Consider the following 16,952-nt stretch of genomic DNA (forward strand, 5'->3'; position numbering starts at 1 on the left):
GTGTTACACTGGTTCATTGTGTTTCACATCTCAGACTGGTGTATGGTTCATTGTTGTCTCTCCTCCCCACCATAGGAATCTAAAGTAAGGTTATTTGGAAAGGAAAACAAAACAATAACTGAATTGAAAGTAGTTTCACAATTACTGATAATGAAAAAAAGAAAGAAGAAAGAAAGAGAAAGAAAGGAAGGAAGGAAAAAAGAAAGAAAGGAAGGAAGGAAGAAAGAAAGAAGAAAGAAGGAAACCAAAACAAAACAGTGAGGGTACTCTCTTCCAAGTCAGTCAATTAGCTACATTGTTTCTCTGTAATATTACTGGCTTTTTGATTAGAGAAACAGCTTGTAACATAGGTTGTCTCAAGATAAAGAGTGTTTTACCTAAAATGCATTCTTTGTGATCTGGAAGACATACATCTAATTTAGGGATGTTCTGAAATGGGCCATAACTTAATGTATACCATCTCTTTATTTAGTCACTTTCTTTCAGGTTCGGTTTCAGGATTTCAGGATTGGTTTCTTTAAAGGTTTGTTGAGTGAAGTTTGCCTCATATTTGAGGGTTTACTTGTAGCATCAGGGAATCCTAAAAGAAAAAGAAAAAGAAAAAAAAAAAAAAAGAAAAGGAAAAAAAAAGTCAAGGCATACTTGGAATATCTGGAAGACATTTGTATTTGGTTATTTCACCAGAGTTGTAACAGAGGCATTTCTAGATAGTTTTCTCACTATGAAATATGAGGGTCTGAAGTTTTTTCAGAGGGATGTATGTAGATCAGTCATTGTTCTGCTAAAATGTAAAATTTAATATCATTACTTTCTAGAACTCAAGTAACTTCATGAATGCCACAAATTTCCAGTTACTTCGACCTTTGCCATCCCTTCAGATATTGGTGGATAAAATTAATTTGGAACATTCTGTTCCCATGTATGCTGAACAGTTGGTGCATGTCGTCAGCAGCCTCCCTCAGCCTTCTGATAATCTTCTTCATTATTGCTATGTCCACTACTACCTTAAGGTAAGGGAAGAGAATTTTCCTGTTTGCTAGTATCTGTTCACTTCAAGAACACCAAATGATTTTTTTTTTGTGCTTAAGGTTGTAATTTTAGAGAATCAATATTTAATAAGATAAGATTTAAGTAAGATTTAGTCACTACTCCTGTATAATTAAAAAGTGTGGCAACTATAATTTTATAGTTCTGAAGATTTGAAAATATCACCCATAATGAATTTTGCAAGCAGTGTGAAAAATGTTTAATATGGGTATTTTAAAAAGGCCAGGATTTATTTGGAAGGAGATGTTAATGTCGACATAGTGTTTCATAAGGAGGTAACACACTTGGCTGTAGTCATTTTCCTCTTGGTGGGCTCACATTAATTTCTTGATGTAAAGGGAAACGTTTTAATTTGTTTAGTGAGCCTGTGTGCAGACAGGCATGCACATACGCATATGCATGTGAGCACATGCAGTTATTCTTATGGCTGGAAAGCTGAGGTTGACATCAGATGTTTTCTGTCACTGTCCACATGATTTCTTTTTTTTTTCTTTTTTGATATATATTTTATTTTTTTAATTTAATTTTATTTTTTTCTTATTGGTTACATTTTATTAACTCTGTATCCCAGCTGTGTCCTGCTCCCTCCTTCCCTCCCAATCCCACCTCCTCCCCATTCATCTGACCCTGTTATATCAGGTATCTTCAGGACTGGCTGCGAAGCCCTCCTCTGTGGCCTAACAGGACTGCTCCTCCCTTGGGGGGTGGGGAGGTCAAAGAGCCAGTCATTGAGTTCCTGTTAGAAATAGTCCTTGTTCCCCTCACTATGGGAAACCAATTGGTTACTGAGCTACCACAGGTTACATCTGAGCAGAGGTTCTAGGTTATATCCATACATGGTCCTTGGTTGAAGGACAGTCTCTGAGGAGACCCTGTGCCCAGATATATTTGGTCCTTGTAGAGCTCCTATCCTTTCCCCATCATACTAACTCCCCTTCTTACATATGATTCCCTGTACTCTGCCAAAGGTTTGGTCATGAGTATTTGTATCTGCTTTGAAAACACTGCTAGTTAGAGTCTTTCAGATGTGCTCAGTAGACTCCTGTCATACGTGATTTCTTGATCGCAGATTTCTACTGTACTTGCTACTCATGGATTGGCTGACTAGTGAGTCCCTGGCAGTGGTTACAGGCATGTGTCACTGTGGCTGGTTTTTAAACATGGGTGCTAGAGACCAAACTCAGGTCTGCATGCTTCTGAGGCAGTTAATTTCTCTGGTCTTTCCACCCCAAACCTAAAAAAAAAAAAAAAAAAAAAAAAAAAAAGATATATTTAAAAATAGTTATAGGGTCAGTGAGATTGCTGACCATGTACCCATAGTAATGTCATGGGTGTATGTGGTGGTGAGAGGACAGCTTGTGAAAAATAATTCCACTAGGTGGGTTGAAGATAGTGAGCTCAGTTCCTTAGGCTTCGTGGCAAACACTTTAAGTCATATAAGCATCCTAGTTTTATCCCAAAAGTGCATTGGATTTCATGTGCAGGGCTTGATGAGAAAGATTAAAGACCTTTCCAAATAGAGCCCTGCTCTCAGTTGATACATTGGTGCTTAAAAATCTTCATTTATATATTTCTAATGTAGAAAACATAACAGTAAAGAATAGTTTTAGGTCTCTTCAAATTAATTTTAACTTTAAAGTATTGAAGTCATCTCAAATAGAAAGACATGTTTTCTAGGAGCTTCATTTGGGAAGTGGAACAAACATGGCAACATTTATGGTGCAGTTGGTACTGACATCTCATTCATGTTCACTCACCTCTGAACTCTGGACTGTGTTCTGTTCTTTCAGGTTTTTGGTTTTCAAGCAGGACTGACATGTTTGGATCCTAGTGGATCTTACTGCTCACCTGCACCAGTTATTCCTTCTTTTAGCACTGCCCTTTATGGGAAGCTTCTGAACCTCCCTACTCTCTGGTAAGTAGTTAATTACTTGTTAAATGGTTTATGTTCATTTTTATTTTAAAATTTCTGGATTAAAAAAATCCAAACATGTCTGTCTTATGCCCATGTCTTAGTTTTATACAAAATCTTAAATTGAAATTGTATTAGAAATGAAAACCTCCATTTTTTTAAAACTTAAAATAATTAAAGTATTACAGCTATTTATTTTGTATGTGTACATGTGATATGTATGTGTGTGTATTTATGTGCCATGATGTGTGTAAGTCAGGAGACAACTGTGGTGTGACTTCTTTCCCATTATGTAGGACCAGGGATTGAATTCAGATATTTGGGTTGCTGGTAAGCACTTTTATTTGCTAAGCTATCATAACAACTCACTGTTTTCATTCTCTGTAATGTGTTCGTTTCCAGTGTCTTTTGTAGTAGGGAGACTATTGATGGGCAATAACTTACTTCATAGTAGAGGCCTTAGAGTATCAGGGACTACAAAAATATGTGACCTTTCCTTCCTGGGAGCTACATAGATTGGTGGAAGAAGTGTAGTACATGGTATTTGTCTAGTAAATAATTTCACCTTACTCAGCATTATACCCATAATATAGAGAGGACGTGTTTAGTAACTGCATTTTGGAAGATTCTTTACCCTCATCATTTTTACTCAGGATTGCTTACTCTATGTGAAGGCCATACTTCCTTAAATTCTAAGAAATCTTTAGAAGGAAAGGTGATATTTCCTGTTATTTTTTTAGTGAAAAGTAAATGTTTTAAAATATAGAGTTAACTGTTTAAACAGAAGAAATATCTGTGTAATATGTGAAATTATCTTCTAGTGAAATATTTTTATATTAAAGACATTTATTTCTTTTTTTCACATTTCTTTTCTTATTTTTTTTTATTACATTTTATTAATTCTGTATCCCAGCTGTATTCTGCTTCCTCCTTCCCTCCCAATCCCACCCTCCCTGTTTTAGCAGGTATCTTCAGAACTGGCTGCAAAGTCCTCTTCTGTGGCCTAGCAGGACTCCTCCTCCCTTGGGGGTTGGGGAGACAATTTTTTTTAACTTATATTTATTTATTTATTTATTTTTTTTGCCATTTTTTAAATTTTTAAGATTTTTAATTTTTTTTAATACAAAGTGAATTTTTTATTCACTTTGTATCCCAGCTGTAGCCCCATTTCTCATCCCCTTCAGTCCCACCCTCCCTCCCTCATCTCTCATTCCCCTCCTCCCCTTCCATCTGACCCTAGCTTATCAGGTCTCAACAGGACTGGCTGCATTGTCCTCTGTGGCCTGGCAAGGCTGCTCCCCCCTTGCGGGGGTGGGTGGTCAGAGAGCCAGCCACTGAGTTCATGTCAGAGACAGTTATTGTTCCCCATATTATGGAACCCACTTGGAGACTGAGCTTCCATGGGCTACATCTGAGCAGGGGTTCTAGGTTATTGCCATGCACGGTTCTTGGTTGGAGTATCAGTCTCAGAAAAGACCCCTCTTCACAGATTTTTTTGGTTCTGTTTGTCTCCTTGTGGAGCTTCTGACCTCTCCAGGTATTTCTATCTCCCCCTTCTTTCATAAGATTCCCTGCACTTTGCCCAAAGTTTGGTTATGAGTCTCAGTATCTGCTTTGATACCCTGCTGGTTAGAGTCTTTCAGAGGCCCTGTGTGATAGGCTCCTGTCCTGTTCCCTGTTTTCTCCCTCTTCCTATGTCCATCCCATTTGCCTTTCTGAGTGAGGATTGATCTCATCTTACCCACAGTCGTCCTTATTGCTTAGCTTCTTTAGGTGTACAGATTTTAGTGTTTATCCTATATTATAGGTCTAGTATCCACTTATAAGTAAGTATATACTGTGAGTATGTACAGCTTCTGGGATACCTCACTCAGGATGATCTTTTCTAGTTCCCATCATTTGCCTGCAAATTTCATGAATTCCCTCTTTTTAATACCTGAGTAGTATTCCACTGTGTAAATGTAACACAGTTTCGGAATCCATTCCTCCATTGAGGGATATCTGGGTTGTTTCCAGGTTCTGGCTATTACGAATAAAGCTACAAACATGGTTGAACAAATAAAGACAAGTATTTCAAATTAGCAGTCTTCTATTTATATAATATATCTTCAGTTATTTTCGTTTAAAGTAGACTTTCATTCAAAGTAACTTCCAGAAAAATCCAGATATGGGTATTAAAAAAATAATCATGTTCCTTTAATAATGTACAATTTGAAAGTAAAATTGGTAAGGTAATTGTTCATCTTTTCACAGAAATTTGCCCATTAACCCAGAGAGTTCATAAAAAACATATTATAATTAATTTTTGAATGAATTCTGTGAAGTGAAGCCATTTTAAAGTTACTCTTAATGTTTCTTGGTTAGGTTTCTCTTAGTAAATGTAATTTTTCTCATATATCATTTATTACAGATTGATTTAACTTTATGTACATGGTATATTTCATTTGTGCAAATACATTTTATATTCTGATCTGTTAAGACATGTGGGCCAGCCACGGTAGCCCTCAGCAGACAGAGGCAGCCCGGTCTACATAGTGAGATCTGACTAGCAATGGCTACATAGTGAATAATAAGACCTTGTCTCAAGGAAAAACAACAACAACAAAAAACCCAAAACCAAAAACAGGATTTTTATTTTTGTAGTTTATATGTTGGTATCAATTTTACTAAGTGCTTCAGAAAATTGTTATCTCAATTATGTCATTTTCTTTATTGTAAAAGGCAGAATGAAATATTTCGCTTCTCTGTAAAAACACTTTCTTGTTGATGTTTTCTGGTTAGACAAAAACTGGCACCTACCTGTTCCAGATGCTTAACAGCCCAGTATTTGACTTTCCATATTTTGCCATCTTTGCCTTTGAGTGACTTTTTTAGTTGCTTTGTCCTTTTCTCAAACATATCTTGATTCCTTTAATGTTTTAGGACCACAATTTGTATTTTGGTGTTTTTTTAGTTATTTTTCTTGTTGCTGAATGTAATGAGAAGCAACTTAAGTTGGGGAGGGTCATTTGGTTCTTGCTTTGAGGTTATGCAACACATTATGATGGGGAAAGCATGGTGCCAGAAGCAGAAGACTGACAGCCACATTATAGCTAACTCAGGAGGCAGAGGCTAGACCCTAAAGCTTCAAGGTCCACCGCAGTAACCCACTTCTTCCAGCATAGCTTCACTTCCTAAACGTTGAAGCCTTTCCAAACAAGTTGACAGCATCACTGGCAAGAAAGCAGGTGTTCAAACACACGAATACATGGGGGACCCTTGAATATTCAGGCCACAACATTGTCTGAATTATTTAGATTTACCATCACCTCTCCTACCTCCAAGATCACGTCCTACCATGGGAAACAGCAGTCTCTAAAGCTCCATAGTGGATTCCACCTCTTTTTTTTTCCTTTATTAATTACACTTTATTCACTTTGTATCCCCCCTGTGGTTCCCTCCCTCCTCCTATCCCAGTCCCTGTCGTCCTCCACCTTCTGCATGCATGCCCCTCCCTAAGTCCACTGATAGGGGAGGACTTCTCCTTCCTTCTGATCCTAGTCAATTAGGTCTCATCACGAGTGGCTGCCTTATCTTCTTCTGTGGCCTGGTAATGCTGCTTCCCCCTCAGGGGGAGGTAATTAAAGAGCAAGCCAATCAGTTCATGTCAGAGACAGTCCCTGTTCCTAGTACAATGGAACCCATTTGGATACTGAACTGCCATGGGCGACATCTGTGCAGGGGTCTTAGGTTATCTCCATGCATAGTCCTTGGTTGGAATATCAGTCTCAGGAAAGACCCCTGTGCTCAGATATTTTGGTTCTGTTGCTCTCCTTGTGGAGTTCCTGTCCTTTCCAGATCTTACTATTTCCCACTTCTTTCATAAGATTTTCTGCACTCTGCCCAAAGGTTGCCCATAAGTCTCAGCATCTACATTGATAGTCTGCAGGGCAGAGCTTTTCAGAGGTCCTCTGTGTTAGGCTCCTGACTTGTTCCCTCTTTTCTCCTTCTTCTGATGTCCATCCTCTGCCTTTCTGGATAGGAATTGAGCATTTTAGCAAGAGTCCTCCCTCTTGATTAGTTTCTTTAGGTGTACAGATTTTAGTAGGTTTATCCTATATTATATGTCTATATGAGTGAGTATATACCGTGTGCATCTTTCTGCTTCTGGGATAGCTCACTCAAGACAACACATGCTGGAGAGGTTGTGGAGAAAGGGGAATCCTTCTCCATTGCTGGGGGGAATGTAAAGTTGTACAACCACTCTGGAAAGCAATCTGGCGCTTTCTCAGACAACTAGGAATAGCGCCTCCTCCAGATCCAGCTATAGCACTCCTAGGCATATGTCCAAAAGATTCTCAAGTACACAATAAGGACATTTACTCAACCATGTTTGTAGCAGCCTTATTTGTAATAGCCAGAAGCTGGAAACAGCCCAGATGCCCCTCAGTGGAGGAATGGATGCACAAATTGTGGTATATCTACACAATGGAATATTACTCAGCAATAAAAAACAAGGAAATCCTGGAATTTGCAGGTAAATGGTGGGATCTGGAAAAGATCATCCTGAGTGAGCTATCGACTTCTTTCTTAGCCCTCCTGTGAGCATACTCCTATTTGGCTTCAGAAACGGGCAGTATACATTTTGTTCTCCCACATCCCGTTCTCTCAGCAATGCTTCTTTTTTTCTGTGGTCTTCTAGGCCCTGACATTAAGGAAGATTTCAGTCTGCAATAACCATGTGTTCCTAATGACTCTTATGAATCAGCCAGTCAGAGAGACTGATTAATGTCATACTGCCTCAGGCTGTGTAGCCTTTGTTTAATGGAGGAATGAATAAAATACAACTTAATTCCATTTACCCTATGTTGCATAGTCTCACAAGGCAGGTTGTAAGTGTCTCTTTCTCTGTTTCAAGCAATCCAGTTACAGTGTATTCTCTGTTTACCATAGTTTCTTGTAAGGAGGCATTATGGAGCTCCCCATCTACTAGCTAAATTATGGATTTTCTTTTTCTCATTATTAGCTTTTGGAAATGAGGGCTGTCTTCTCTGTTACCCTGTTTTCTATTCTCCTTTGTCTGATTTTGACTGTGAATTTCAAGGTTTTGTACCCCAGCAAAGGCTCTATACTATAGCCTTAACCTGTGTTCTTTTCCCTTTACATTTTGCTAGCTGTAAGGCATAGCAAGCCAAAACTCTATCTCATCCTCTTTTTCCATATTTTCTCTGTCAAACCAGAGGCTGATGTGGAGAATGGCATCTTTATGTCTTTTTTTCTGTTGTATTTTACAATGGGAACATAGACATATTCTTTGTTGGCAGACATCCCCTTCTCAGTTATGTCTTAGTGACTGCAGTAAAGGCCACTCATTAGCCATCCCAGCTTTTTTTAAATGATATTTTTCCAAACTTGCTACTTTGAGGATTGCTGTATATTTATAATTCATCAGCTGTTTCAGAGGTTTCTTCTATTCATGAGGAAGATGGCATTTGTGGTGATATAAATAAGAATGGCTCCCATAAGCTCATATATTTGAATACTTAGTCACCAGGGAATGGCACTATATGAGAAGGATTAGGAGGTGTGGCCTTGTTGGAGTAGGTGTGGCTACTGGGAGTGGGCTTTGAGATTTCAAAAGGATCTGCCAAGCCTTCTTGCTCACTCTTTCTCTGCCTGTGGATCAGGATATAGCTCACAACTGCTTCTCTAGTATTATACCTGCCTGCATTCCGCCTTGCTCCCTGCAATGATCATAATGCACTGATCCTCTGAAACTGTAAGCAAGCCCTCAATTAAATGTTTTCTTTTTTAGGAGTTCTCTTGGTTATGTTGTCTCTTCACAGCAATAGAATAGTCAATTAAGACACCATTCATCAAGGAGACATGCCATCTTATACCATGTAGAGTAAAATGACCTCCCTAAGGTCATTGTGTGTTGAGATACCTCAGCTTAGGTTGCATCTTTTATCATCCATCACAGTGAACTGTCAATACAAGAAGGATATACTACCTTGTATTATATGGGGAATCGTAGCTATATCTGAATTGGTTCTTGTTATGTTTCTGTCCTGTACAGATTAGCCTCAGTTTTTTTCTCATCATTGCAGGTTGCATATATATGTAACCCATCCATCCATCTCCTCTTTGTCTTTGTTGGTTCCTGTTAGGAAACTTTTCTTTGCTAACTTGAACCAGAAAAACCTGAATAAACAATTATTTACTCAAGATAGAACACTGATGACAGGGTAAAAGAAAGGACTACATCCTTGTTTAGCTTGTTTAACCAGTGAGTTTACTGTGGTTTCTTTTTCTTTTTCTTTTGACCCTGTAAGATTTTAATGCTCACTTTTCTTTTTTAATTACATTTTTATTTTTTATATTAATTCCAGTTTATTCACTTTGTATCCCAGCTGTAGCCCCCTCCCTCATTCCCTCCCAACTCCACCCTTTCTCCCTCATCTCCTCCCCTGCTCCTCTCCAAGTCCATGGATAGGAGAAGTCCTCCTCCTTTTCCATCTGACCCTAGCTTATCAGATCTCATCAGGACTGGCTGTAATGCTCACTTTTCACAAACACAGGTTTCTATCCAACTTTATGACTTACAGTAAAATGTACTTAGCTTTAAAAATGTGCATCTCTGCACTATCCTTCATATTCTTTTCCAACGTTGTAAAACAGATCACCAGGAGTTCTGCCCAAGTAAGACTCTACTGTATTTACATTTGAATTGACTGTCTTCAGATCAAATAGAATCTATGATATTTTGGTTAACTCAGTGAATTTATAATGGAACATGAGTAATGTCATAGTAAAGCCTGCATCACTGCAGCTACCTATACAACTTGGAGGCAGCTCAGCTCTTGGAGTATCTTCCCTCCCCAACAGTTCTCACTACTTTTCTAAATTTGTGGATTTTGTAACATTTTGAACTGCTTTGGCCTGTAAGTTTTATTTACTTCCTGAGTTTTATGAGGATCCATGTTTTCAGGAAGGATTGCTTAAATTCAAGCAACAAGGCTGAAATTTAAATAGTTTAAGAAAATGTAAATAAGTAAGGCTTAATAATGTGTACATCTTCATATACATATGATTACATATTTGTAAAATATGCCTACAAGCATGTAAAGAAAAATATTCCAGTTTAAATAAGTTTGAACACATTCAAAGAGAAAGATTATTTTTATTTGCTTGTGTTTTGACTTTTTGCAAATAAGACCACTTACCATAATTTGTAAGATATTTTTCTAATCTTAAGAAAGACATGTTGCTTTGAAATAGTTTTTTACAGTGTTTTTATAAGTATATTTAATTCCTTTCTTTTAACAACTCTGAATTGAAAATAATAATTACAAAATTTAGTACACTCAATAACTAAGAAATAAGTAGTAACATATAGTGGAAGTTTTGGTTTCTTTAAAACTCAGTTATGTTACATGAACAGATTTTTGTGTTAATCCCAAGTGTGGGATATGTAGCTGCTTTTAGTTTATCTACAGCTGATAGCTGCCTTGTGCGGTCTTTCCCTGATCAGTTAGTTTAACTCTGAGGACTCTAAGAGCATATGTATACCAGAACACAGAGAGAGGAGAAGAGGGCAGTTTGAGGACATGGTCTCAGAAAGCTTTGAGACACTCTGAAAAGGAAGAAGGCTGCGCTGTTTGTTGATTTGCTAGACTACTTGATATCCTGTTGACTGAGATTCGTATTGCCCCAAAGAACCCCCTAAACAGCTGGAAGTGACTAAGGAGAACTTTGGCCCCTTTTCCCTCCACCCCTCTTTCCCTCCTACCTAGTGTTGGGTTGTTGGTCAGTTGGAGGTAGAGGCTTAAAGAAACCCAGATAAAATAGGTATGCTATTTTTTATGCATAAAATATGTATGTTAAAAAGTATGCCTACCGTAAACCAGTTAATGAGACAAACTGCACAGTTGGTGATTTAAATTCAATCAGCACCAAGGCTGAGAGTTCCATTGAACACTCAGTGTAGATTATTGCAGTGGAACAACACACTAGTTATGTCTCAACAGTCACTTTTGTTCCCACTGTTTTCTCTTTCCCAAATCATACAGGCTGTTTCATCTGGATTAAAAAAAAAAAATTACATTTTCTAGTTCCTCTGTGTGTATTCTATCGAATAGCAGAAAGAACATTCTTAATCTAAACCATAGATTTCAAAAATAGTTAATAACTGATCAGAAACCTTTTTAGTATGTTTTAAGTTAGCAGTTAGAGTTTATGTAAGTGAGCAAAGTAGCTTTTACGTTTTACATAAAATTATTTTTAAATTGAGTTGTGAATTTTATATGAAGCTTTAATCAGGTAAATTAATATTTCCCAAAATAAGTGATTAAATAATCACTCAAATTTATTTATTTATTTTTGAAATTTTGGGTTTTGTGTTACTTTTTATTTTGTATTTCATGGTTTTGAAACATAAACTTTTATAAACCTCTTTTTTTTTCTTAGTAGTTTTATATCAGTATAATATTTAGTTCTCTTGTCTCAGAAAGTAACTAAAGTTTCTCAGGTATGACAGAAGAATCAGTGGCCAGTAATACTTGATAAGAATCTTAATTATTTAAAATTTGTAGTTACATTTTTAAATTATGAGGGTATTTTAGGGTCATTAAATAGTGACCAGTGGATAATATGGCAGCATAATTTTTTGGTATCAATTTTAATTCTCAGCTCATGTATTGCAGACATGCTGTTGTTTTAGATACATGTTGGGTTTCCAGAGATCATTTAAACAGAGCAACACATTTCAAAATGTATTTTTAAAAAATCAGATTGCCCCCAACATTTAGAATGGATACAGAAATTGTGGTACATCTACACAATGGAATATTACTCAGCAATGAAAAACAAGGAAATCTTGAAATTTGTAGGTAAATTGTGGGAACTGGAAAGGATCATCCTGAGTGAGCTATCCCAGAAGCAGAAACATACACATGGTATATACTCACTCATATAGACATATAATATAAGATAAACCTACTAAAATCTGTACACTTAAAGAAACTAATTTAGGGGGAGGACTCTGGCTAAAATGTTCAATCCTCATCCGGAAAGGCAAAGAGGATGGACATCAAAAGAAGAAGAAAACAGGAAACAAGTTAGGAGTCTCCCACAGAGGGCCTCTGAAAGGCTCTTCCCTGCAGACTATCAAAGCAGATGTTGAGACTTATGGCCAAACTTTGGGCAGAATGTAGGGAATCTTATGAAAGAAGTGGGAAATAGTAAGATCTGGAGAGGACAGGAGCTCTACAAGGAGAGCAACAGAACCAAAAAATCTGAGCACAGGGGTCTTTCCTGAGACTGATACTCCAACCAAGGACCATGCATGGAAATAACCTAAGACCCCTGCACAGATGTAGCCCATGGGGCAGTTCATTATCCAAGTGGGTTCCATAGTAATAGGAACAGGGACTGTCTCTGACATGAACTGATTGGCCTGCTCTTTAATTACCTCCCCCTGAGGGGGAAGCAGCATTACCATGCCATAGAAGAAGACAATGCAACCACTCCTGATGAGATCTAACTGATTAGGATCTGAAGGAAGGAAAAGAAGTCCTCCCCTATCAGTGGACTTAGGGAGGGGCATGTATACAGAAGGTGGGGGAAGGGAAGGATTGGGATGGGAGAAGGGAGGGAACCACAGGAGGGATACAAAGTGAATAAAGTGTAACTAATAAAGAATTAAAAAAATCAGATTGAGTATTATATGTATAAAAATGTATTTATTAAGTACATTCCCTGAGGCATTTCATTACTGAACTGAACCTTTGGTAACTAGCTCAAAGCAGAACAGAACATTGTTAGTATCTCAGAAGTTCCCTCCTCCATGGTAAATCATTATCCTGATTCCTTATAGTCATGGCTTAGTTTCAGCTTTTCTTGTATATAGCACAGGTAATATATATTCTGTTTTCATTGACCTCTGTGATGGTCGTGAAATTTATCTAGACAGCATACTTTATGTTCTGTTCACTAGTTTTGATGATCCAATTTAACATTTACTTTGTAGTAAAATTAAATTTCTTTGACTTCAGAGGCTATATAATAATTATAGTATACATATAATAAGTCTAATCTCTGCTAGTTTCAGTTATATAGTATGTAGATGTTCTAACCCTGCTGTAATAGACAGTGGATATCAGCTACAATGGATAATCTTGATTGTCAACTTGGAGGGGTTATTTATAATCACAGAGAAACAAATCTTTCTCTGTGTATGTATGTGTGTGAGAGGTATTATTTAGATTATGTTAGTTGTTGTTGGGAGCCCTGTTCTAACTGTGGTTGCTATTATTCCATGGGTTGTGGTTCTGGACTGAATAAAGAGCAGAGACTGGACTGAGCACCAGCACTCAATGCATTCTGTTTTCTAACTAAGTATGCAATGTTGTTGCCATGCTGTTCTTCCACAGATATACTATATCCCACTCAACTTTAAGACAGACTCTTTTTTTTTAATGTTTATTTTGTTAGCTATTTGGACAGAGTCATGAGAAAAGAACTAACTTACCAGCATTGGGTGTGATTGTAGACATTATCTGATTTCTGAGTCTTTATGAAACTTTTGATTCATCTGAGCCACTGTTTGAACATTGAAAAACTTTCACTATTGTTATTGTTATTTAGTTTTTATGGGAGAGTATATTTGGGTTTCTGATTCTAGAGGATTGTGCTCATCATGACTTTAAGTTATAGTACAAAGTGGCATAAGAAGCTGAGAATTCACATCTTCAAACACAAAAATAAAGCAAAGAGAGTGAACTACAAGTGGCATGATGCTCATAATCTCAAAGACCACCCTTAGTGATGTTATTCTTCTAACAAAGCTGTACTACCTAAACTTTCCCAAATAGTACCACTAACTGGAAACCAAGGATTCAAATACCAAAGCCTATGAGTCACATTTCATATTCAAACTACTACCTTGTACTTCCTGGCCCCTGTAGGTCTCATGGACGTATCATATGCAGAATGCCTTTAGGTCAGTTTCAAAAATCCCTGGTCTTTCACAGTGTTGAAAGGTTCAAAGTTTATTTTCAGACTCAAAGCAATCTTTTAATTATAATCCCCTATAAAATTAAAAAGCAACTTGCATATTTCTACCATATAATGACATAATATACATTACCATCCCCAAAGGAAGGAATTATGGCATCGTTAGGGAAATACTGGACAAAAGCAAGATTGAAACCCACAGGACAAACCAAATATATTGTACCTGTAGCTGCATGTACAGTGTTAAAGGGCTTAGATGGTTCTGCCCCTTAATCTTTGCTGTTTGCAACATATCTCTCCCTTCTTCCCTACTCTCATTCTGGCTGTTTTCACTCCCTATATTCAGTTCTCCTTTGAAGATGGCGTTTGACTCTGTAATCTCTAATATATCAGTGATTCCACTGAAACCTAGGTTTCACTTTTACAGTTTCACCCAATGGCCTTGCAGGGATTCTACCCTCTCAGAGCCTTCACATAGGAACTCTCTTGCCTCACACTGCTTGGCCTCAGCAGCATTCTGAAATTGTGAAGGAAGAATCTATGACCCCTTCACTACTTCCTCCTTCAGGCCTCTATTGGCAGTGCCATATGGATGAATGGAAGGTTTAACTGCCAACTTTGGTTAGCTCCTGATCCCCTAGAATCACATTAGCAGCGTGTGTGTGTGTGTGTGTGTGTGTGTGTGTGTGTGTGTGTTTGTATGTGTAATTTTTTTTAACTTCATTTCTTTCTAGGAACACAAGTTGGAAACATACCTGAGGGCATCCTTCTCTTTATTTCTCAGACCCCTTTTTTAATGATGCTAATTTCCTTAACAATTACAGCCTCTTTTCCAGAACTTTTGGCTGTTTCGTTAAGATTCATAGTGACTTCTTTTTCTCTAAACTTCATATTTGGATTTATCTTTGTTCAACTTGTTTTTTTTTTCACTGGAGGCTTGAGTAAGCATTATTAATAACAGCCACGCCACAGACTCAACATTATGTTATCCTGGAATTTAGCCTCAGGCAGGTTCTTAGTGCAAGGGCAGAAGGCTACCAGACTTTTCCAAATATCACAGGAAAGGCCCTGACATGATTGCTAATATTTTTTTCCTCCGAAATCTTATGAGCTCTGGGCCTCACAAATCTTAGTTGCTCTCAATATTCTGTTTTCCAAGGTCCTACTAGCATGGCCTCTTGAGTTCTGCTGATAGTATCCAATTACTTTTCCATTCCAAAGTTCCAAAGGCTTCTATAGTCTTTTAAAAAACAATGTGGTCAGGCTCTTCATAGCAACAGCCCACTCTCTGATACCAAATTTATATTAGCTGCTTTTCTGTTGCTGTGACAAAACAACATGCCCAAAGGAGTGTATGGTTGGAAGAGTTTATTTGGACTTTTGATTCTAGAGGGATAACAGTCCATCACTATGAGGAGGCACGGCAGGATGCGTGGGCATAGGATCAGGAAGTTGAGTGATCATAGCTTCAAATGCAAGCAGGAAGCACAGAGATCTATGTTATTACTAACATTCTGTCTTCTAGCTTTAATATTGAACTGTTTTTCTTAGTGAGCTGTGTTTTTTGGATGCAGCAAGTGACAGATCCTGTTTTTGAAATCCAGTCTGCTGTTCTGTCTTTAATTGGGGAAGTAACATTATTATTGAAAAATGCCTATCAATTCTTGTCATTTTGTTAATTCGTGTTCTTAGTTTTCCTTTGTTCAATTGCTGACCTAAGATTGGTTGTTTTTATTGATGCTATTGTTTGTTTTTCCTGTCACATCTTGGCTATAGTTATCCCTTTTTCCAATCAGAAGCATTCCTTCAAACTTCCTATGTAGTGATGTCTTTGTTGTCATACATTCTGCCTTTATTGTGAAAGTTTTCTCCTTTGATTATGACTGATCGTTTTGCCATGTATCGAAGACTGGGCTAGCCTCTGTAGTCTTTTAGAACATGTAGAATTAAAGTTCATGCCTTCCTGATTTTTAAAGTCTCCATTGCAAAATCGGCTGTTACTTTGATGGGTCTGCCTTTATAGACTTGGTCTTTCTTTCATTCAGCTTTTAGCATCCTTTCTCTGCTTTTTATGTTTAGCATTTTGACCATGGTATGACATAAGAATTGGTTTCCTGGTCCTGTTTATTTGGTGTTTTATATTTCTCTTGTACATTGTCACATTTCTTTTCTCATTGATTTGAGAAACTTTTGCCCATGACTTTGTTGAAATATTTCCTATGTATTTGACCTGGGTTTATTCTCTGTGCTTTTTTATAGTTGCCAAGATTTCTCACGTTCTGTTCATTTTTTAAATTTATCATTTTCTTTGACAGAGTGATCCAATTTGCCTTACCCTGTCTTTAAATGCCAGCTTTCTGTTTTCCACTTGATCCATTCTATTGGTGAGGTTTTCCGTTGAATTCTTTTATTTGACTTACTAAATTTTTCAATTCAAGTTTGATTTCAGCTTTGACTTTTCTTCAGGAATTTTGTTTTTGTTTCTTCTCCTTCTCTTTTTTTCTCTTTTTTCAGACAGGGTTTCTCTGCATAGCCCTGTCTGTCCTGGAACTTGCTCTGTAGACCAGACTGGCCGTGAATTTACAGAGATTAATCTAGCTGCCTCTGCCTCCTGAGTGCTTGGATTGAAGGCATGCCACTACCCCCCCCTTTTTTTTTTTTATTAAATTCTATTTTCATAACATTAATTATTTTTCTTATTTCATTCACCTGTATTTTCAGTCTTCGTTCTGGCATTTTTAATATTCTTTTTGAGTTTCTTGAACATATTTACATTTGTTAATTTGAAAGTAAATTATTGCTTCATGTATCATTTTTATTACTTTTCTTAGGAACCTTATGATGGGAGTGCTAAGTTTTGGAGGGGACTTCTTGTTCTGCTTATTCTTTTCTTTTTTCTTTTTAAATAAAAAAGAAGACATCAAATTTAATTCATAGAAGAACAACCTGAAAGTAACTTCAAGAACAATGGGCAAAGCAACTCCTGAAAAAAGCAAGG

The 16,952-nt window shown here is 37.2% G+C and overlaps 1 protein-coding gene across 1 annotated transcript in view; it reads left to right on the forward strand.

Annotated features, from left to right (window-relative positions):
- The window catches only part of Vps13b (vacuolar protein sorting 13 homolog B), a 563,330-nt gene that overhangs the window by 54,274 nt on the left and 492,104 nt on the right, over nucleotides 1-16,952 (forward strand). Inside the window, exons 15-16 of the mRNA XM_055622389.1 lie at nucleotides 816-1,010; nucleotides 2,838-2,962. Of these exons, the coding sequence (XP_055478364.1) occupies nucleotides 816-1,010; nucleotides 2,838-2,962 (320 nt within the window). The remainder of the gene's footprint in view (nucleotides 1-815; nucleotides 1,011-2,837; nucleotides 2,963-16,952) is intronic.

The sequence above is a fragment of the Psammomys obesus genome, unplaced genomic scaffold (assembly GCF_907164565.1).
Source record: "Psammomys obesus unplaced genomic scaffold, mPsaObe1.curated_primary_1811, whole genome shotgun sequence".
In the NCBI taxonomy this organism is placed as follows: Eukaryota; Metazoa; Chordata; class Mammalia; order Rodentia; family Muridae; genus Psammomys; species Psammomys obesus.